Source organism: Gallus gallus, chromosome 27 (assembly GCF_016699485.2).
Source record: "Gallus gallus isolate bGalGal1 chromosome 27, bGalGal1.mat.broiler.GRCg7b, whole genome shotgun sequence".
Taxonomy (NCBI): Eukaryota; Metazoa; Chordata; class Aves; order Galliformes; family Phasianidae; genus Gallus; species Gallus gallus.
Window position 1 is genome coordinate 812,084 of NC_052558.1, and position 22,882 is coordinate 834,965.

The window sequence follows — 22,882 nt, forward strand, 5'->3', positions numbered from 1 at the left end:
ACCCCTGCTACAGCTCCTGTAGTGCTCAGTGAGTTAAATTCTATTGTCCTGAGTGCTATTAGCCTCACATTTTACTTCTGAACCAAACCCTCAAAGTACTGAGTGCTCAGAGCCAAGCAGAACTGTCCTTTGAGCACAAACCTACTACAAAAATTGCAAGTCACTGAGCTGAGTTGGCCACGTCCACTGAGCCCTTGCTCACAGCAGCCTTCCCTCCTCTGCCACTTATCTTTGGAAGAGGAACAGCAAAAACAAAAGGTTTATTTCTTTTTACTGGAGTCTCTGAGCTAAAAAGAAAGTAAAAAGGAAAATAAGAAAGAAGAAAAGGAAGAATGTCTGCTCAGTACAGACATTTAATCATACCCAGCAAGGAATGCCAATAGCCATCTAATCACCAAGTGAGGTATTTGCAACACTATACCTGCTGAGTGCTGTCCACTTCATAACACAGATAGGAAAGGGAACAGCCAGACTAATAGTATATATATCTGTTTGGCAGGAAAGCCACTATGACCCCAGGGCACATATAAAACCAGCTGTCAGAAGATTCCCTCACTGCTCACTTGTGGACCAGGTTCCCATCATTCAAGCTGGTGGCTCTGTGGGAGAACTCTATGTGAGTTCCTTTCTAGGTGAATGTGAGGAGGACACATTAATTATTCCCTGATTTGTTTGCTGGTAAAGTCTGAAATTACACATAAGGATTTGTTTTATTAAGGCTTTAGAAAGTGCTTCCTAAGACAAAAACTTCTTAGTTTTGTTAATATATTTGCTGCATTGAATGGAGAGCAGTTAGCATAACCTCTGTTCTTCTAATTGAATTTGCTATTGTCGAAGTCTCCTGATCACCTTTTCTTACCCAATCTCTGTATTTTAAGTATGCCATGGTGGTAAGTCCACAGAACTACTCCAGCAAATCAGCAAGCTGTGGAGCTGCACATTGGGGTATACAGTGACTTCTTTTCAGTCCCTGTAAGGAGCAGCAAAGTCTGCAAGATGGATGGTGTCAGCTCATTGCAGTGGTTTCCCCACAGACACCCAGACACACTAACTCCTTTCTGAAGGGTCTGTGAAAGGTTCTTAAGGGGTCAAGTACAGCCTCAACATTTTATGACATTTTAAAAGGCAGTTTTCAATGGATCAGGCCAACTAATATAACAACAAAAAAAAACAATCTTTAAGTATACGAGTCTTTGAGGCCTGAAAAGCAGCAAACTTTGAGCAGTATTTCTCTCTTCACATAAAGTGGCACTTACCAATCAGATTGAGAGAGGAATTCTCAGCTTTTTCAAAGGCCACTTGGCTGTTTCCAAAAACCAAACCCACCTCAATCTGAAGAAGAGAAAGAGTCCACTAGTTACATTAAGCTGTTAGAATCAACTTCAGATTCTTCTTTAGTATCTCCAAGCAGATCTCAAGAGGAAAGAGCAGAAAGAGCTCCGCCACAAAAGTTACTGGAAGGAATGTGAAATAGCAATACCTCCTCTAAAACCAACTTTGGTAGCAATTTGAATGTGGGACTTCGGTGGGCACAATAAGTTGTTTTTTTAAAGTTATTTGTTTAGTTCAAAACTAACTGTTCTATTATGGCAAGGTCCAGCAGGAAAACAAACAGAATACTTTTCCGACCAAAGGAAAATCAAAATTGGGCATAACTGCCAGACTAAAGGGTCCAAGAAAGACGGTTTCCATGAATTAACATATGAATTCCAAAAGATACTCCCTGTATTTCACCCAGCTCTGCACTTCAATAGGTACAACTCCAAGCTGCCAGCTACACCAGCACAGGAGACTGTGTGCAACTGAGAACACACACCTCCTCCAAGGCAAAAGCAGTGGTCAGATGAAACACAGCAACTTCTTCAAATGAGAGTAACCTACATTCCTCATTGTAGCAGCAGCTTATCTGTACTTAAGCCTTTGCAGACCCCAGGGAGTAAATTCCCATGTCCTCACCTTCTGCTTTTTGCTTGCTCCAGACTCTCCTTTGAGGATGCTGGGATCCATTCCTTCCATGGACTTTACCAACAGGCCGAAAAGTTTGTCGTTAAAACTGAACACAAGCTGTGGAAAGAAGAAACAGAAGTAGATATGAAGTCATTAAATGTTAAAAAGGATTTTGACAGAGCTAGTAATATTGGAAGAGAAAGAGGCTTGAGGACTAAGCTTACCAAGCAACAAATTCCACATACTTTCATTCTGTAAAGGTTGAGCATACCGAATATGTCCTTTTCATATCCCATACTCATACTATGCTACTGAGCTTTAATTAAAGCCAACATTCATTTTAATTTTGTACACAAGGAAGATACATGCTACTTGTCAAAAGATTCCAGGAGCTCCCATATTTATACCCAATCAGGCCAAGATCTAGAGAGAACACAGATTCTCAAATCTCCATTTTCCTCACGAAGATTAATTTACTTAGCTAAGGGAAAGAAACATGCTGAATCTCTCTGTTCCTGCTCTCAATGGAAGTCAGGATTGTTGAACGCATCATGAAGACCACATTCAGACAACAAGCAACTTCTACTTCTCGTTGTTCTCTGCAGCTAGTATCTACGTAATTAGATATTACTCTTTATGTAAGCATTCATTTTACTTAAGGTCTTTGTATCCTTCAGGATACAACATACAAAACCAAAGCCAAAGCACACCTGCTGCCCTACAGAGAAGGCCTGGCTGTTGAACTGCTGGATGAACTCAGCAGCCATCTTGTCTGTGTCGTATGGGTTGGAGTCAATGTTCTTCTTCTGCAGAAAGTCTATTTCAATCGTCATCGTGGCAATACACTGCTTAGACTTGTCGAAAGTGTACAGGGAAACTGGAAAAAAAGAAAACACTCATTTCAGAAGGCACAACCAATTAAATACGCCGTAAGCTTGACAACACACGTTCTTCCATTCTGAATATTATATGAAACTGAATACCCTATTTCTAATAGAAAACTTTATTTCCCTTAGCTCCTTCTTCCACTACAGCACCAGAAACAGAGCAAGTGTACCTCTGCTGAAAATCCTGCATTTCTTTAATAATGTCCTTTAAACAACATCCTCTAAAACACCACACAAACCTAGGGGAAGAGGACAGTGGAGAACAGTAGCACCACAATAGCTTCCTCAATGTCTGCAGCTTTGGAGGATGACTTAAGAAAGCCCAAAAGGAAACACATTAAGCCTGAAAAACCACCTACCAAAGGTCATTTTTTCAACAGATTGAAATAGCTTGAATAGCTTTTCTCCAGAGAGGGTAGTAATAGTGTTGAACTATATTACTGCAGTCAAACCTACAGTGATTTATCAGGCTTTGACAGATCAGAATGAAGCATCAACTACAACAGGTCTCAACTATCTCACGTCAAAACTCAGGGCTGTTGCTGCTGGAAGTAGGACAGAAAATAAAAAGCATGGATTACAACTTCAGGGCTACTGCCTCAACACAGTTGATTGGAAACACAAAGCAAGCAGCCCAAGTAACTCACAAACCAGACTGCAGAAGCAGAATGAAGTACATTATGAAGTGACAGCCAGCATGGCTTCACAAAGGGCAGACCGTGCCTGACCTGTCTGGAGGCCTTCTATGGTACTGTGATGGCAAGTGGACAAAGGGCAACTGGTGTCACCTACCTGGGCTTTGCATGGCCTTTGGCACAGTTCCACACCACAGTCTTATGCCTGAGTTGGAGAGAGATGGGTTTGAAGGCTGCACTATTCAGTGGATAAAGAGTTGGCTGTGACCATCCAACCACAGGGCTGTTGTCTATGGCTTCATTCAAGTGGAGGCAGTGATCAGTGGTGCCCTCCAGAGGCCCATCCGGGACCAGTGCTCTCCAACACCTTTATCAGTGACACACACAGTGGGATTGAGTGTACCCTCAGCAGTTTGCAGACAGCACCCAGCTGAGTGCTGCAGCTGACACCACAGAAGGAAGGTACTCCATCCAGGCTCAAAAACTGGGCACACGAGAACCTCAAGAGATTCAACAAGGCCAAGTGCAGGGTGTTGGACTGGGGCAATCCCAGATAAGAGTACAGACTGGAGAAAAGCTTGAGAGCAGCCCTGAAGGGAAAGACTTGGAGATTCTAGTGGATGAAAAGCTGCACATGAGGCAGTAGCACATACCTGCAGCCCAGAAGGCCAACAGTATTCTGGGCTGCATCAACTGAGGGGTGGCAGCAGGGAGAGGAGGTGACTGCCCCACTCTGCTCTTGTGAGGCCCCAACTGGAGAACTGTGTCCAAGCCTGGGACCCCAGTGCAGGAAAGATGCAGAGCAGTTGGAGCAGGTCCAGAGGAGGACTGTAAAGATGATCAAATGCTGAAGCACCTCTCCTATGAAGAAAGGTTGAGAGAGATGGGCTTGTTTAGCTTGGAGAAGAGAAGGCTCTGGGGAGACCTCACTGCAGCCTGTCAGTATTGAATGAAGCTTACAAACAGGAGGTACAGAGACTTTTGGCACCAGCAGATAGTGATAGGACAAGGCAGAATGGCTTTAAACTAAAAGACGGTAGATTTAGGTCAGATGTTAGGAAGAAACTATTTATTCAGAAGGTGGTGAGGCAATGGAACAGGTTACCCAGAGAAGTTGTAGATATCCCATCTCTGGAAGCATTCACAGCCAGGTTGGGATGGGACCCAGGGCAGCCTCATCTGGTGGCTGGCAATCCAGCTCATAGCAGGAAGTTGGAAATGGATGACCTTTGAAGACCCTCCAGCCTAAGCTATTCTGTGATTCTAGGTTTGCACTGAATCTAGAGAAGTAGTCTTGTCTCATGCAGAAGTCACAGCTAACGTAAAGCAGTAGGAATTGAATAAGGGAAATGCATTTCTCACACAATCCCCTATTTGCTGCCAAGCCTCTTGGTAATAGTATGGTTCCAGGCAAGTCCTGAGACTCCTGCTAGATGCCAGTGAGGTACTCAGCATGAAGCACCCTCTGCCCAAAGGCAAAGTTGCAAGATTCACTCACCTGGAAAACCTTTACCATAGCCGCAGGAGCCTGACAGGGCTCAACATCACTGTACCACTACATGCAGGACTCCATTTTAGACTGACATTCAAAGCAGAGCTTTCACATTACCAGGGGAACAAGACAAAAAGGAAGCCCTGGTGAGTCACACGTTTTATGAATATATCTCCTGATCTGTAGAATAGCTTTGCAAATCCTTTATTCTCAGCAGGCAGTCATATGACATTTAGTCACTCTGCATGAAATTACTTCAACTGTGTTTTTTTTTTTAATGCACATTCTCAAAGCACTAAGTTTTTAGCAGGATCCAGAACAAGGACAATCACAAATCTCCTCTAACAACTGATGGTGCTAAATATTAGCAAGTAATTCTCCAGAAATGTTAGTACTAAAAAGCATTTGTTGTGGATAGAGGCAAACAAACCCACTCCAGCCTGTCACTACAGAGGAAGATGCACAAAGACTTCAGACTTCTCCTGCAAGCAATGATCCTTCCCTATAGAATTCTGAGACCAAAGCAGCTGGGAAGGTGACCAGCCAAAGAATGGGTTTCATCACAACAATCTCAGCAAAGAAAAGTATGAGATGGCAGCCCTTGTGAGCACACAGGTAATTCCTAGTGGTCATAAGAATGGGTATGATCCATCACCTTTATCAGTACTGCAAAGAAAGCAGAGACCTTCCCATAACAACAGTTGCTGCCAGAAGTTTGGCAATACTTCAGAAGCTACAGAAAGACCCAAGAGCAGCACCTCTAACCAACAGTGATGTCAACTGTTCAGGCATCACAGGTAGAGGTGAAAGGCAGTAGGAGCAAATGAAAGAGCACACAAGCTGAGAGATGCAAATCAGTCTCTGAACACTGGCAATGGCTCAATAGGTTCCATTTATTTGAACAATGGAGCACAAACCTTCAGTCTGCAAGAACTCGACATGCATCTCTTTCCCTTCATCAAAATGCAGAATCCTTCACCTCTTGTCAAAATTGGCCTTATAGCCCTGAGTAAAAACACACTGTTTAACAGGGAAAGATCTTGTTCAAAAGAGAAGGAATAGCAAGAAGCTATAGATTTCAGCTTTCCTACAGATGGTGAGTCCAAGAGCTGAGCATTGAATACAGTGAGACACCCAGACAACAATCATGTTCTCCAAAGCCACAAGGACAGACCACATGTTCAGTGTTCACACTCACACGTGGACAAAATATCCCAGTGGTTTTGAAAATGTTAGCAGGCAGGAAACCAGCAAACACGAGAGCAGATCATCTCAGAAATGGGGGTTCCACTTTACTTGAAGAGGCGTTGCAGGTGTGGGATTTTCCAATTCAGTTTCACTTCAGCACAGAAACATGGAACTCATTTCTTATACATCAGCATCATGCTGCTGTCTCACTTACCGTCTATCTCTTGTCCTATGGAAAGTCCAGCCCATTTTCTCTGTAAAAATAAGACAGAACCTTAAGAAAGTCTGCCCTTCAATAGAACGTGTCTACTCAAAAGTTACTTAGAAAAACAGCCCCTAACTCCCCAACATAAGAACCTTAAGAAAAAGAGGGCAGAACTGGATGAAGACCCCAAAATTAACAGCGAGTCCATCAGTTCTATCAATAACCCCAATTTCTGACCTTGGGAAGTGACTCTGTCCAACTTCCTACATATTACCAATCACCCTACTGCCTTGGGCACCAAAGTTATCACACTGCATATGTTTGGTGATTTTTGTTGTTTCTTTTTTCCCCCCCCATTCTGCTCCTTTTCTACTAAAGGTCAAGTATTACCTCCCCTATGAATAGTACAATGGGCAAGAATGGTTTTTCCTGATTATTTTAAAAGCTTACGTGTGGACAATAGTTGCAGGAAATTGTTACAATGTGCTTGAAGTTACATTAAAACTGGAAGCAATTCAAACTTGTCCAGGTAATTACTAAGAAGGGAATTTTTCAAACCCATCAGCTTCCTCCAAATTCCTTTAAGAAGTTTTGTGCAACAGAGAACTGCATGGGAAATAAGAAACAGTTCAATAACACGAAATGTGAAAATCTATGACCTTTACAATGTCAAAAGTTATTGCTTAGTAATTGCAAAAGCAGTGTTTTTCCAGTGAACAGTTTTTTTTTTGACACAGATTGGCTATTGTGTATTTACAGCCCACTGTTCAGGCTAGACAATACTCACCATCTCTTAAATATCTCAACCTTAGAGAGGAGTGAATCACAGAAGTATATAAGTATCATTACACAGGGCTCTGGTAAAATTGCACTTGAAATGTTTTGCTTTGTGGTCAATTATGTTTGGCTTTTTATCCTGGAAGGAACAATGACCTTTTCCAAAAATGAAAATTTCCCCCTGAATTCCCTCTTCAATATCTTCATGGATCCAAACTAAAATTAGAGATAAGGAAAGAATTCCCTTGGCATAACAGGGATCAAGCTTTAGAAATGAAAGCCCAGAACAGGAAGTTTACATATACTTCAGTATTTCCAAGAAAGTGAAAACAAACCGTGTTTCCACACTTAATCTCACTCTTCACAGTTTCCACTGTTCATCTGCATGGCCAGGAAGAATCCTTCCTTTCCCCTGACAATGCAGTTCTCCAGCAAAAAGATACCCTAAACCCACCTTCATCTGAAATACCATACTACCTTATTCCTTATCAGAAGAGCTTCCCCAGACCTACAATAATTACTGCAATCTACAAAAATGACCACTGAACAGTGAATGCCTGTTTCAGCCCTGCAATACAATTATCTTCTATTGATAACTGGTTTTCAGCCTTAGCAGCTTAAGTCTCAACTGCACAGACAGTAACTTCACACTCTCTTCACCCACTCATCCGGACAAATATGAACAACACATTAAAAAGCAAAAAGTAGTTTTGGGGACTATGCCAAGTCATCTGTTGAGGAAAAAAGCCTTGCATGTGCAGCACAGACTCTGCTTCTTGACTAGTTACCAGAAGGCAAATACGAAAGCAATAAATCAGTGACCCCACTTGTTGCAGTTCTTTGTGTTGCAACTCATTGTGTAAGTCAGTTAAAGACTCATTTTTCTACTGAGAAGTTAATTGCATCCATTATTTACTCTAAGCATGATTTAACATGCGGCAGCTTGACTTAATTAAGAAAGAGTGAAAAGTTACATCTATTTGATGCATTTAATTGCACATCTCCTCTAGAAATATTAACGATGAACATAATAATCAAGGAACCTTCCTGCAATGCAACAAAGAAAACACTCTAAAACAAAGGAAACCAGGGAACACTACAAATTCACAAACGAGGAGATGTTGCTTATGGTTTCTTTATTGAAAGGGTTTATACCTGGGGTAAGCTGAAGGCGATGTTGCCAGGAACAACAGAGGGATGTGTTCTCAGTGTGAAGATGTATTTGTGATTGGGAGAAGTCTTCACCACAACGTGTCTAGAAAAGAGAACAGGATTTTACTCCAACATATACCCATGTGCATTGCTCCCAGGCCTTTGAGAATTAAAAAGAAACAAGCTAGCCTATACCTGTAACAGAAAAAAAATATGAGGACTTTAGACATACGTTGGACTAGATGGTCATTAAGGTCCCTTCCAACCCAAGTCATTCTATGAAGAGGGCTCTGAAAGGAATTCTGCACTTCAAACCTATGCTGTGATGCTGGCACACAGGTGTCCAACACCTTCAGTGAATATAACATGATCTCAGAGCCCAACTGCAAGACATATCTGCTGTTTAAATTTCCCCAAAAGCAGCTCTTTGCTTCAGGAATTGCACAATATAAACATAACAGAACCAAACCATAACCACAAAGAGAAAAATCAACATCACTTTCACATCTCAGGTACGTAACATCAAACTGCAATCTATAACTCCAATATGGAGTATACCCCAGATGAGATAGATGATAAATATATATATATATATATATATATATATATATATAAATGAATCTTAGTATATTGTTCAGTAGTTTGCAGTAAAAAAGAAGGAATTCCAGTCCGAGAAGTAAAATCAGCTGCCCTCCTGTTTGCTCATGACCTACAGATTCTCCTGGAAATTGCTCAGGATCTGAAGACCAGAAATAGGACTACTGAATTGGAACAGCAGATGTGCTGCACATAGAATCGTTCGAGTTGGAAAGGACCCTTAAAGGTCATCTAGTTCAACTCCTCTGCAATGAACAGGGACATCTATTTTGGCTACATTGGGCACGCATAACAGCTTCAGCTACAAGACAAGAAAAAACATACAGCCCTCTGAAAGTAGAGGAAATGCATGGCCTGTGTAGCCAAGACGACCAGACACTGCTAGTCACTGCTTACACATCCAGAGCAGATCCCTTCCAGGAGCTCTTGACAACACAGAAGGAATAACATGGAAGATAACACAGAAGCGTTTTAACATGTATCTTCTCAGTCAGGTGGACAAGTGGTTTGATTCTTTACCAGTTCTGGCCTCAAATTATCCATGAACTGCCTAAAACCCCATTGCAGGTATGTGCATGCCTCCCTTCCATTTATTTCTGCCCCAAGCAGAAATCCAGAGCCTTGCTTCCTGTAAGCAAGTAGATGTTAATCCCGTCTTCAAGAAGGATCCAAGGAATCACAGGGCTGCTCAGCCTCACTTTAGGCCTATGAAGGTGATGGAGCAAGTAATCCTGGAAGCCAAATCTATTAAAGGATGAGAGAACAACTGAGAGTAGCCAACATGGATGGACAGAGGGAGATCCTGGCCCCACCATTCCACCTTCAGCCACCAGTCACAGCCCCAATCCTGGGGCCAACACTGAATAAATGCTTCGTTAGTGACAGGCTGATGCTGATTCATGTGATGACTGTGATGCCGTTCAGCAGCATTTCTGCAGGCTGGAGACATGGGGTGGCACAAATCCCATAAAGCCCAACAAAGAGAAACACCACATCCTGCATGTGGGGAGGAACAACCCTTGCAGCAGCATGGCTGCCTGGGAAGTACCCACAAAGAAAGAAATTTGAGTGTTCCATTTGTGGAAAACTCCTCCAGAATGATGGCACCACAGTCAAATGGATGGAGGGGGGGAGGGGGGAGAAAAGAGGGGAGGAAAAAAAAAATTCAGCTTTCTGAAAGAATTATAGCCAAGTTATAAGATTAGAAAAGGTCAAATCCTGACATTCTACAAGAACAGCTGTCACAGGCAGGGACTGATGGTCAGACTGGAGGATCTCACTCATCTTTCCAGCCTTAACAATCCTATGATTCTTCTCAAGGACAGCAGAAGAAGAAAGAATTCCACAGGCTTCAAGCAACTGAAGCATTAAGAAGAATATCCAAAATATGGCAACAGTAGGAAAAATAAAATGCACTTTCTGACACCAATGTTCACCATGAGAAAGCATGAAGAGCTCATGGAGACACAAGGGGAAAACCTCAATCTCTTTAACTGCTTCTGCTAAGAAGCAAATAAAAGGAGCAGTGAGTCATCAGATATTTCCCAAGAGCTCTGATAGATGAGACTGCTGCTCTAATTCCCATGAAAAACCTTGCTTGAAACTAACAGCACCAAAGTACAGCTGTAATGCCAGTTATTAAGAAGGGCTCAAGACTTGACCCAGGAAACCATCAGCTAGTAAGTCTTCTGGCCAGGTTGAGCACAACAGAAACTATAATAGACAAAAGCTAATGGATACACAGGTTAGTATTATGTCAGTGAAGAAAAAGCATAGTATTTGTGCTTATGGCGTTCTTTGCAAAGATGTGTAAGGCACCCTCTCCTGCACCTTAAGGATCCAGGAAGCACCTGCTCATGCTGTTACGGACATCCTCCTCTGGTGTATGACTGCAAACCCAAGCAAATTATTCAGCAAGGTTCTTCACAGGCTCCCCACATAACTAAATTGGTGGGATGGTGGATGGTCCCCCCATTAAAATGGCAGCAAAAAAAGGTAAGAATAATTAGTTCCAAATGCAAAAAAAAAAAAAAAATACACAACCTGCAAATTTTCAAATGCAATGTGCAGTGCTGCAATCATACTCAACTCAAACATTTGATCATGTCTCTTTACAAGACTCCTATCAGATCTCTTTTACCAGAGGAAGATATCTCTTGCTTCACAATCTCGCCTTAGGAACACAGAATCATTTAGATAGGAAAAAAACCTTAAGATCATCAAGTCCAACTGTCAATCTGACCTACAGAAGGAGGCTTTGGGCAATAAAATACTATTAGTACACTTCACAGTGGAAAAAGAGGGCTTATGCTCTACAGAGGGTGGTTCGGACCTTGACAGGAAGCTTTGAATCTTCCAAAATCAGGCTTTGGACTCTCCAGCTCAGGGGCTGAATCCCAAAGTGGTGTTTTGATCTCTTAAAATAAGCATTTGATTCCCAAAAGAGTCTTTGGGCCCTAAATATCACACTTTGGCTCCTGGCATGTGGCTTTGGGCACTAGAAAGGAGGCTTTGAGCATCAAAACAGAGTTTTGAGTCTTCACAAAGGTGGCGGTTGATGGGTGGGAGAGGGGTTGACCATTAGAGGAGTCTCTGGGCTCTAAATTCAGGCCCCAAAAATAAGTTTGTCCTGTCAGAGAATGCCATGGACACCCAAGAGGAGGCTTTGATCCCTAAGAATAACACTTTGGGCCTTAAAATAAGACTCCAGGTCTGAAAAATCAGGCTGCAGGTGATAAAACTATCTTCAGATCCAAAGTATAGACACTAGGCTCTGAAAATAAGGGTTTGGTGCTTAATAGCAAGGCTGTGGCCTGTAAAATGGAGTGCATTTTCTAGACACCAAGAGAGAGTTTAAAGCTTTAAGAGACTGTTTGTGCCATAAAAAGGAAGGCCTGTTCCTTAAAATGAGGCTCTGGACCCTACAACGGACTCTGAGAATGGCCCTCTAACCCCAAACTAAGGCACTGGGTCCTTGAAAAAGGAGTTTGGAACCTGTAATTAAGAGAATGGCCACAAGCCTTATTCCTGTCATTGCTTTTTGGCAGTATGTACATTGTGAACAACTGTTCTCAAAGGATGGGTAACAAGAAGAGTAAAACTTCCTCAAGAAACTCTCATAAGTAGAGAACTCACTAAGAATTGTAGTCACTTCTATAGAACCAGACTGATGCATTTGTTTCACAGAAAAAAAGGTCAAATATCCCACTAGTTTTATGTCTTTGTTGCAATTTTTTAAATTAAAATGTGAAAAAAAAGCAAGTTTTGTTACTTACATACATAAACTGTATTATATATTTTACATGCAGTCCAGGATGGTTTTATTCACTCAGTGTGGCCCAGGTAAGCCAGCAGGTCAGACACCAACAGGACAGAAGCACATCACAGTGCCACTTACCAAACCAACCACGTGACCACAACAGTGTACTGCATCCCATGAACTCATGGATCATAAAATCTTGATTCATACTTCTCCAACACACAGGGTGTGGAAAACAAAGCATGAAAAGACCTACGGTGGCAGCTTGGATCTAGACAATCTCACTAATCTACAGTCAAGGTCCCAGCTCTAGACCATAAGCACCAACTGTAAGCATTAAAGCTAAAACCTGTAAAAGTTACCAAAAAAATCCCTGCAGCCAATCATGATCAGGGCAATACAAAACAGAACTGCTGACAGCACGCACATTGCTGCAGCAGATCATAGGGATGGTCTTGCTCAGTGCATCTGCAATGCAGCAGAATGACTACACCTTTCAGTGCTAGCTGGATACTGAGACGTTTATACTGTAGCCTTATACTTTTCAAAACAATTTATAGCGTTTGTTCACAGTTAAACATATGCTGCCTGCTTTGTAAGCCCCAATTTCTACAAATAGGTGGCTCTCAAGCAAGTCCCAGAATACTGTTGCCTGTATATTTCAACAAATGCAATGAAAGCGTTCTCTGACTGAAAGGAACGAGATCACATCCAAGCAGACAATGTCACCTGCTTCCAATCCTAAATATTTTCCTGGTTTGGGGGTGGAGGGAGAGGTGGTTTGGGTTCTGATGTTTGCTTGGCACTAAAGGTGCCGTGCAGGAGCTCTCCAGGGTGACAGAACAGCACAGAAAGAGCCAAGTCCTGAAACACTGCTCCCTTCCACTCCCCTTCAGAGCCATTCATTCTCCATCCTTGGCAGAATTTATCTGAGCCCTAAGGATATCATTCAGTATCATTTCTTAACACTGCTTCCCATTTAAAAAAATATTTTTTTAAAGTTTTGTCTGTCTCAGACAAATCAAGCCCAGATTCAACTTCCATCAGCTGCACAGACTTGTAATTAAAGTACCCAAATTGTTGTGCCTACACTCTGGTTGTCTTGCCTTATTGTTCTCATGCATGAAAATCTCTAGAAGCAGAGGTGGTTTCTACTGATGTTGCTCAGTACTCCAATATGATGTGAAAGTGGAAGGTGCCCCCAGTAACACAATTAAATGATAACAAACTAGCTGAAAATTATCCCAACTGTGTAATAGGACAAACAGCAAAAAAAAAAAAAAAAAAAGATGAAAAAGGGGCTGAGTTCCTTCACTAAAAAGTGTTTATAATTACTTCAGCAGCTCTCAAGCTGGAAATACTTCTGAGAAAAAATTACTGTTTTTCAGTACCTACAGTACTGAGAAAGCACATCTAAAGTTTTGGTGTCTAAAGACACACAATTTTTAATTAACCTCCTGTATCTGAAATTCCATTCCACCTCTACTCAAGCTGTGAAAACAACTCCTTTTTGGTTAGAAGTTGAAAGATACACTTACTGTCCAGATGGGAAGTCTGTGTCATTCACCACCGCACAGTTCGTTAATGACAGTTCATCAGTGGGACATCGTGCTGCTTGCATAGGCTATGAAAGAGAGAGATGGGAGAATACATCAAATAAAACCATATTTTTCCTTTATGTCTCATGTCTCAAAGCTTCTGTAAGCCCACAAGAAATTAAGTCCCATGAGAGCACAGTCCATTGTCACTGCTGTGTTCTTCTCTCCATTGGTTTCTCCAAACTCTTCTTATCAACACAGATGACTGCATCCAAAACCTCTGTCTAGAGTGCCTCTAGAAATGCAGGAAGGGATGGAGAAGGCACGATATCCCTATGGCCAGCCATATATAGCAAAGCTATATATGTTCCTGTAGGATGCTATTTTCAGAGTCCAAACCCAACTATTTTCTTTGTCAGACACAATTATGCAGCCAGAGCAACCATTTGTCAGTGTCAACTTATTGTTAATGGCAATTCCAAGTGGATTTTCTCTTACGACACGCTTAAAACCATACACGCTTATCTGGATGATTTCCCATGAGTTAGCACCACACTCAACACCCAGCCCATCACACCCCATAACTCTGAGCCATCTGAGAAAAGAACCACAGGGGATTCATCTCCACGTGGATTGGAGCAGCTTTTTGGGTAACAGTGCAATTCCTCTAGAGCCATGGCTATTTGGAAACGGATTCAGTCATTATCTTATAACACTTAATTGCCCTTGACATATGTGACAACAGAGCTACATTCTGGTTGCAGCCTTGAAAACAGCTTCATCTACCCAAATCTGAAGAACAGTGAGAAATTTGATTAAATATTCTTGTAATAATGGACTTCAGTGGACTTCCAACATACACAGCATGTCTGGTAAAGCTCATCACATTTCAAACAAAAAAGCATTCCCCATGTTATCAGTTCTCCTTCAATTTTCTGAGAGCAATGCAGCAGGTAGGGTATTTCTGGACAAAACCACACAGAGCTCCTGGATTAAGCCTCTTTACAGCACGAGTCCTCAATTGCATTTTTAATCCTTCCTGACACGCTGCTTCCTACACAGACTGTGAGCGCCACTCCTCTGGGTTATTTCTGTCCGCTTTTGGGAACGTGCAAGCTTTGCTGTAAGGAAATGCAGAATGTAAAGGGATGCACTGCAAACCCAGCACAAAGTGCTCCTTAGGCAAGCTGTACAATATGTTAAGGGAGTGGGGAAATGCAGTTCCCACTGCAGCAGCACTGTGCCAGCCATCCCACTGCCCACATTTGGGGTTCCAAATACTCCTAAAGCTTTAAAGGAATAAAAGAAGCCCTCCCTGCCTCCAGATGTTGCCCTGATTTATCCAAGGATGAGACTCCAAGGACAGAGGACCTCTGTGGAGGTGACTCCACATTCCAGGCTCCTTCCTAGAGCAAAAGAAATCCATCACGCAGCTCCAGCACTGCAGTACTGCTCCTAAATCTGCATCCACGCCAACAGCCCCTCTGTTTGCCAAGAGGAGAAGGAGACTGGGTGATGCACTGATAAATGTCACAATGAGAGACAAACGTGTAGGGCCTCACCCTCGGATTTATGAGACATCAGCAACGCTGTCTCCATTCCTCTGCTACTGAACTGATGCAAAATATGAAAATCCAGCACCAGGGCATGAAAATCCAGTGCGACACTCAATGATCCTAGCATATTTTGCCAAGTAAAAGAACAAACAGCTCCATAACAAAAAAACTACCATAATGTCCAAATATCAGAGAGGTTTTTTCTTTCCAAAGTTCCACAGATTCCTGTTCTCCTGCAATAAAATACAACACTGAATCATCCCTGCATTTTGGAGAGCTCAGCCCAAAAAGCAATGCTATTTGGGTACTTTCATCCACACACAAAAACGCTCTTTCTCATCCTGCATTTCAAGACCAGCACCCTAACAAAAGGCAAAAGCAAAGCACTGCACTCACTCAGAAAGAGAACGAACACTAAAATCTTTGCAGTACTGCAGAACAGCACCGTGGGTGAGCACCAAGTACAACAAGATGGTTAATATTTGTGAACTGTAAGGCTGAAGACAGAGGAAGCTGAAGAAAAACATGTCTCCCATTGCTCAGACCCCACGGGAGATCCGTTGGCGGTACACAATAGAAGCACACTGCTACCTGTCAGCTGAATATAAGAGCTACAACACAAAAATGCTCTTCATTTGGAACAGCTTAACTCATTTAATTTCCTAATCCTACCCAGGAGATTATCAAACAGCTCCTACAGCTGAGGCAGGTTTTGCTCTGTGCACTGCTTCTGCAAAGCCGACATGCACGAAGCACTGCATCCAGTACAGTTTGCGCCAATGGATCGAGGGGCACCTGAGGAAAGAAGTGAGAATAAACGAGTATGGGAAGCACAAGCAGCAGGAGAGTGCTGCACACAGATGGCAAATACCAGCACAGCATGCAGCAAGATGAGCTGAGCAGAGCTGGGTCACCAATGGCCTGGGAGAAGGAGACAAATTATGTTCTTCCAGCACAAGAAAGCCTGTGGAGAAAGCATCCTTCTTCTGTGACCAAAACCAAACACAGCTGCACCAGGAGTAATCCAGGCCACCAGGATTATTGCACACCTTCTCCTGATCCATGTCAGAGCACAGAATGTTTGAAAACACAGCAGTCAACCAAGCCCTTCCACGGGGTATCCTCCTGCTCTTTTCTTGCTGAGATGAGTTGCCCTCGAAACAGCTTCTGCAGCAGCCTGTGATTCACAGACCCTACGGCTGAGCACTGAAGCCAGAACAAGGCTGGCAGCACACACTCCGGGCACATCCACCATCTCAGCAAAAAATCAGAATTTGTAAACATTTACTCTATTGCTTTAGATCTGAACAGCAGTCTAACCTTCCTGACCTAACAGTTCTGAAATCACTGCAGCAGCCACATTTCTACCATAGCCCACAGAGGAGCAGACACCCCTCAATGTCAGAACTGTTGTTTGTTTTTTTTACCTTTGTAAGAACACCCTGTGTTGGTGACCCATCACACCTTGCACAACAAAACGTGTTTCAGTTGAAAATATACCCTGAGCACCTGTAAAGGCAAATGACTGCAGCTCCCTGAACAGAAGACACAGCCTAAGGAGTTACTGCAAATCTCTGCAGATTGCAATTATAAAGAAAAACAAACAAACAAACGAGCAAAAACTAAAGCTTTAGTGAAAGGAAAAAAAAAAGACACAGCACTCAAATTTTACAAAATTAAGTGCAAACTTTGAGTTTGCAGAGATGCCAATTAGCAGCATTCCCCAGCAGCCAAGGCAGTGCACACATGTATTTTCTGATCCTCTGAGGCACACGTTTGCCAGGGAATACACTCAGCAACAGATGCCCTAAATGCTGCATTTCTAAAATTAAAAAAAAAAAAAGAAGAATCACTGAAGTAGTTAACAGTTTGCTGAAGGTTTTCCTGGACATCTGAAAAAATAAAGCTTGCAGAGTTGCAGCTCAGGAGGCCCTCCTGTCTGCTCTGTGTGGCCTCAGTCTGCTGGGAGCTCTGGTTCTGGGCAGGGAGGAGCTGCATTCTCTCTCTGCAAGAAGCTCATAAATAGCAATTTTCTTCTCCTGTTAAGAGAGGAAAGTTAAGATCTCGGGATCAGCATTCCCCTTTTTGCCAAGGTACGGACACGCCTCCATACAGAGCCAACACAATCTAGACATTTCCCCCACAAAAGCCATTTTATTGCCACGGAAGTGCCAAACTCAGCAAGGATTGGTTGTATCTCTTAGCAGGGTGGTGACTGCTCTCACTTTGCAAACTTTACAGCCCAGCGCATTCAGTTCTGCAGGGAGTTTGCTAACTCCAATGCTGTTTCACTGGGTGCATGTGGCTTTGGGAACTTGGATGCACTCTATCCATTACTTTGCAATGTTATTAGAAACACAAGTCACAGTTTCAAGACTGAGACGTTTGCCAGATTAAAAGGCACATGAGGACAACACCTGGATGCACGTTTCTTATTATTTGTTTAGAACAAACACTCAAGGCAATAGGGACAAGGTTAAAAACACCCTCTTCACTTGGAATTTGCTCAAGATGCTGCCAGCCCTTGCTTATCCACAACTCCCCCCACCTGATGGGCTGTACCAGCACTAATTATTCCAGGTCACAGACTGCTGCACCCAATTATAAGCAGCCCACGTTCCGGACCCAACACCTCACCAGCAAAAGCAAATAACTCGACACAACCTCAGGGCATAACTTACTCCAGATTTTGTGGCAGAAGGTCATTGCTTTATTGCATCCCAGGGGAGCAGAGGAACATGCTCTATCTTCCTGAGCTGCTCACACTTGGCCCTTCTGAACTATCTGTCCTACATACACATGAAAGAGTGTTCCAGCACTGCGGCAGGGTCAGAGTGCCTGAAGTTCCGCCTGGATTTAAATGAGATGCAGCATCACAATGACAGGATTTGTTAAGAAGGCTTTTCTATTAGCCATAGCGACATCAATAATTTTATTTGACTGAAAATCCTGTCCTGCCCAATGGGCATTCCAGCAAAATGTATATTTAGCTGCTTCCTAAGGACTGGATTTCTGCAGGCTCAAACAGAGCTGATTTTGTGACAGTATGAACTCACTCCAAGCTACATCTTAGGGCATCTCCCAAACCAAATCTCCCAAACAGGATTCTTTCCTAAATGACCCGCTAGAACCAAGGAGAGGAAGAAAGACCTTGCTGCATCCCCCAAGCAGAGAAGGGAAATTCTTAATTAAGAGCAGTCTTCCTGGCTGCCCATGGTGAGAAAAGAAGTGACATTCCTCCGGTTCTGAGGTTGTTGGGAGTGGTGAGAATGACAGAATCATTAAGGATGGAAAAAGCCACTAAGACCATCATTCCAGCCATCCACCTACCACCAATACTGCCTACTCAACCTCCACCAGCTCCCTCAGTGCCCGCGGGTGGATCCCACCCAGTCCCACAAACATGTGGCAGTGCAGGTGGAGCAGCAGATCTCCAACTGTTCCTGCCTGAATCATGGGGTGTCTATTCTGCTCCCCATCCCAGACTTCCAGGTCAGGGGGTAAAGAACACCAAGGATAGCTGGTCTGGCCATTAAAGACAGACGTAAAGAAGGCACTGAGAACCCCAGCCTTTTCCTTATCCTCAGTGGTCACATCCCCCTCCACATCCAGTGGAGGGCAGAGATTCTCCTTAGTATTGCACTGACATTTCCCTGTTGCTTTTTAACTATTAAGGTTCGGGGATGCCGTTCCTGCAACACTAAGCCAAGCAACAAATCAATCACAGATGACAAGGCCAGACATCCCACACCCGCAAACACACTCTGATGGCCAACAATTTTATCCCAAGTAATCCATCATGGATTTCTGTAAAGCAGAAGATCTGTAAGAAGCAGCAAAACGTATTTGCAATGATTTTGCAGAACAGGTACAGAGCTGCAGAAGTGACCTCAGACAAAGACATTTCAATTTAGTTTTCTCCTGTTCCCCTAAAGCATTGCTAAAATCCTATTTCTTTGGGAGCACTAAAAAATGTAAGCAATAGAATAATAAATGTCGCACCGCAAGAAAGAACTAAGTTGACAAATGGTTCTGTAGTTGCCTGATGACATCTGCACCTATGAAGAATGATTCCACATGAAATTAGAATGTACAGCTTTAGACCAAAAACACAAATCCCAGACTCAGCCTCACAAAGCATCCCACCTAAAACTGCCCCTTGATGCACTGCAAGGAGCACAGTTCTGTAACGTGAGGGACTACAGTCTGTCCCTCACTGCAGTCCCTACAACTCTGCATTTAATCTATTTGATAGTTGATTTCAACAGGTATCTGCAATGCATCTCCTGCTCGGATCACTGGTGCTTCTGGAGGGTTCTGCAAGGTAGACCAACATCTTCTATTAACAGAGTGAAACCAAAATCATTTCCAAACACAGATATGAGAAGCAAACAGGCCAGTGCCTCCCAGCCCCGTGTTGATGGGAACAGCAATTCACACCTAACTGATGTCCCTGAATCCCAAACTGCATACAGGAAAACGATGGTGGGGTTATACAAGTTGCAGCTGTTGTATAACTGCAACCACACAGCTCTGCTTCGCTTCTTGCACCACTTCTCCATGCAGCTCTCCGTTCTGGTGCAGTACAAGCTGAAACACAGTGCTGGACCAACAGCTTGATGCTGGATGGAACAGGGCAGAGAAATCTCTGCATGAGCCACATGCAGCCACTGCAGCTCTCTCTATGCATTCTCCAGGTTTAAGCATCTTTAAATAACATTAAACAGCGGAGAGCATCAGTGCTCCAGCATCAGGCTCACCTGTTGTAATGGGGATATCACACACCTCCATCCTCCCACACACTGCTCCTTATTTATGCAGACCAGCATCCAACGTGACACCGAACCGTGTGCTGTTGGCTGCTCACCTGACCTCTGCATCATCCTGCTGCTGCCATCCCACATTCCTTTACACATTAAGGCCTTTTTGCTGATTTTAGCTAAGCAGTCACCAATGCGATTTTTTGTTTTTTTTTGTTTTTTTTTTTTTGAGGAAATACACAATTAAACCACTGCACAGTCCTTAAGGTGTGCTTTAATACGACATAACCTGGACCCGCATTCAGTGCTCACAGCGCCCAGAGGGATGAGGGGTCAGCAGGAACCCCACAGATCTGCCCCATATCCCACCTCGGGGAACCCCAACCCACGTCCCACCTCGGGGCACCCCACAGACCTACCCCCCATCGCATCAGGGCCGCAGGGAACCCCAAATCCTGCCCCACAACCCCAGAGGAGAAGGGCCCCCACAGCACACTTAGGGGACCCCAAAGTGCCCTATAACCCCAGAGGAACCTCGCAGCACCCTACAGCTCACTCCGCAGCGGAAGGGCTCAGAGCACTCCTCGAGGGCCCTACACAGACAGGGGCCCCCACAGAACCCCCCGAGGACCCCAAATCTCCCTTCCCCATAACCACAAGGGGACCACCACAGCACCCTCCGGGTACCCCACAGTCCCTCAGGCTGCGAGAACCCACCCCAACGCCTAGCGAGGGACAGAATGGACAAGACAGGGCCTGAGGTAATGGGGTGAAGCATCCCACAGCTGGGCAGGAGGACTGGAAACAACCATCCCCCTCTCCCCCCCTCACTTACCCGCCCCGCCATCTTGTCGCCTCACACCGCAGCGCAGAGCCATGGGGCGGTGCTGCGCATGCGCGGAAAGGGGCGGAACGAACCGCAGCAGAGAGGCTGCGGGTTCGAGGCTGACCTCGGCCGTGTGCGGTGTAGGGCTGTGCGTGGGGTCGGGCGGTTCTGTTTTATAGACCACAGCGTCGTTATCGAGCACCCAACCGTTATTTTCAGGGCCCAGAGCCTATACTTGGGAACCAAATGCACTGTTTTCTTACCTGCTGCTTAATTTTTCACGCCTGGAGTCATTTTAGGGCCCAAAGCATTATTCTTACGGCACAAATCCTCCTCTTGGGCATCCATGGCATTCTCTGACAGGACAAACTTCATTCTACAGACCAAGGCCTGAATTTTAGAGCCCAAAGTCTCCTTTAACAGCCAGGAAACCGACAAACCCACCCAAAACCCACCTCAGGGAACCCTACAACCCACCCCACATCACACCCCAAGGAACCCTACAACCCGCCCCCCATCCCACCCCAAGGAACCCTACAACCCGCCCCACATCCACCCCAAGGAACCCTACAACCCACCCCACATCCCACCCCAAGGAACCCTACAACCCCCCCCCATCCCACCCCAAGGAACCCTACAACCCGCCCCACATCCCACCCCAAGGAACCCTACAACCTGCCCCACATCCCACCTCAGGGAACCCTACAACCTGCCCCACATCCACCCCAAGGAACCCTACAACCCGCCCCCCATCCCACCCCAAGGAACCCTACAACCCGCCCCCCTTCCCACCCCAAGGAACCCTACAACCTGCCCCACATCCCACCTCAGGGAACCCTACAACCCGCCCCACATCCCACCCCAAGGAACCCTACAACCTGCCCCACATCCCACCTCAGGGAACCCTACAACCTGCCCCACATCCACCCCAAGGAACCCTACAACCCGCCCCCCATCCCACCCCAAGGAACCCTACAACCCGCCCCCCTTCCCACCCCAAGGAACCCTACAACCTGCCCCAACATGGCTCTGTATCACAGGAGCCATCCTTCAGGACCCACTTTTCAAGGGCTTTTTATGATGGTGTGTGCCAGCAGACAAGGGAAGAGCCCCTGATGGCATCTATCTGGACTTCAGCAACGTCTCCATAACATCACAGAACCACTGAATAGCAGGATGGCTCAGGTTGGAGGGGACCTTAAAGATCACTCTGTTCCAACCCCAATGCCACGTGCAGAGCTGCCACCCACCAGGGCTGCCCAGAGCTCCATCCAACCTGTCCATGAGTGTCACTGTGGCATCCCCAACCCCCCAAGTCCTTCTCCACAGAGCTGCTCTCAATGAGTTCTTCCCCAGCCTGCACTCCTATATGGGATTGCCCCAACCCAACACCTTGTGCTTGGCCTTGTTCAACGTCCTATTCAAACACACCACACTAATGGCACCTTATCGTGCTTTGGTTTGCCTACACATTAGAGGTATATGCAGATCTGAAAGCCCAGAGCTGCTCTCCCAGCCTCCTAACACATGCCAAGCCCTGGAGTTAAGCTCATCCTTTGGTAGAACAATTGCTCAGCCTTTGCTTGGAATGCAGCCCTATTCTGCCCATGCAGGTTCTGTTTCCCCATGGTCTGCTTCCACTGACTCTTTGCAGCCAGACTTCTGGACGTGGGTTTTTATGGGGTCCACCTCCTGGGATTTGGTGGAAGCAATGCTTTGCTCTTCAGAATAGATCATATTGGACAGACTGTCTCACACTGAGAGATGAAAAGCGCTGCGTCCCCCGGTGTAACGTTCTGCGGGAGAATGAAACTCCAGTTGTGGTCTCCTGTCTTGAATTTGCTTTGAAGGAGGAAGGCAGCAAGTGATTGGGCTCCAAAGCGAGGTTCAATACTGTCTCCAAAGCTGGCCTCAACAGCCTGGAAATCAATTCTGGGCACGAGCTGCGGTGCATTAGCAACCTGTTACATCAACTTCCTGAGCGGGGCTTCGACATCATCATGAAATATTAATATTGATTTAAATGCCTTGAACAGGTAGCAATTCAGTGGTAACATGGCAGG

General features: G+C 44.6%; 1 protein-coding gene across 5 annotated transcripts in view; it reads right to left on the minus strand.

Annotated features, from left to right (window-relative positions):
• NSF (N-ethylmaleimide sensitive factor, vesicle fusing ATPase) overlaps nt 1–21,379 on the minus strand; it is a 56,704-nt gene extending 35,325 nt beyond the window's left edge. For 3 of the 5 annotated variants that reach the window (NM_001397395.1, NM_001024456.2, NM_001397394.1), the window contains exons 1-7: nt 20,829–20,861; nt 13,678–13,763; nt 8,287–8,386; nt 6,364–6,403; nt 2,658–2,824; nt 1,957–2,064; nt 1,257–1,332 (exon numbers count right to left, since the gene is read on the minus strand). In NM_001397395.1, coding sequence (NP_001384324.1) covers nt 1,257–1,332; nt 1,957–2,064; nt 2,658–2,824; nt 6,364–6,403; nt 8,287–8,386; nt 13,678–13,763; nt 20,829–20,840 — 589 coding nt within the window. In that variant the 5' untranslated portion in view covers nt 20,841–20,861. Of the gene's footprint in view, nt 1–1,256; nt 1,333–1,956; nt 2,065–2,657; nt 2,825–6,363; nt 6,404–8,286; nt 8,387–13,677; nt 13,764–17,914; nt 20,862–21,082 lie in introns of those variants that run through there. The other 2 variants (XM_046904348.1, XM_046904349.1) reach the window with 2 other exon arrangements.
• Nucleotides 21,380–22,882: the final 1,503 nt, after the last annotated feature.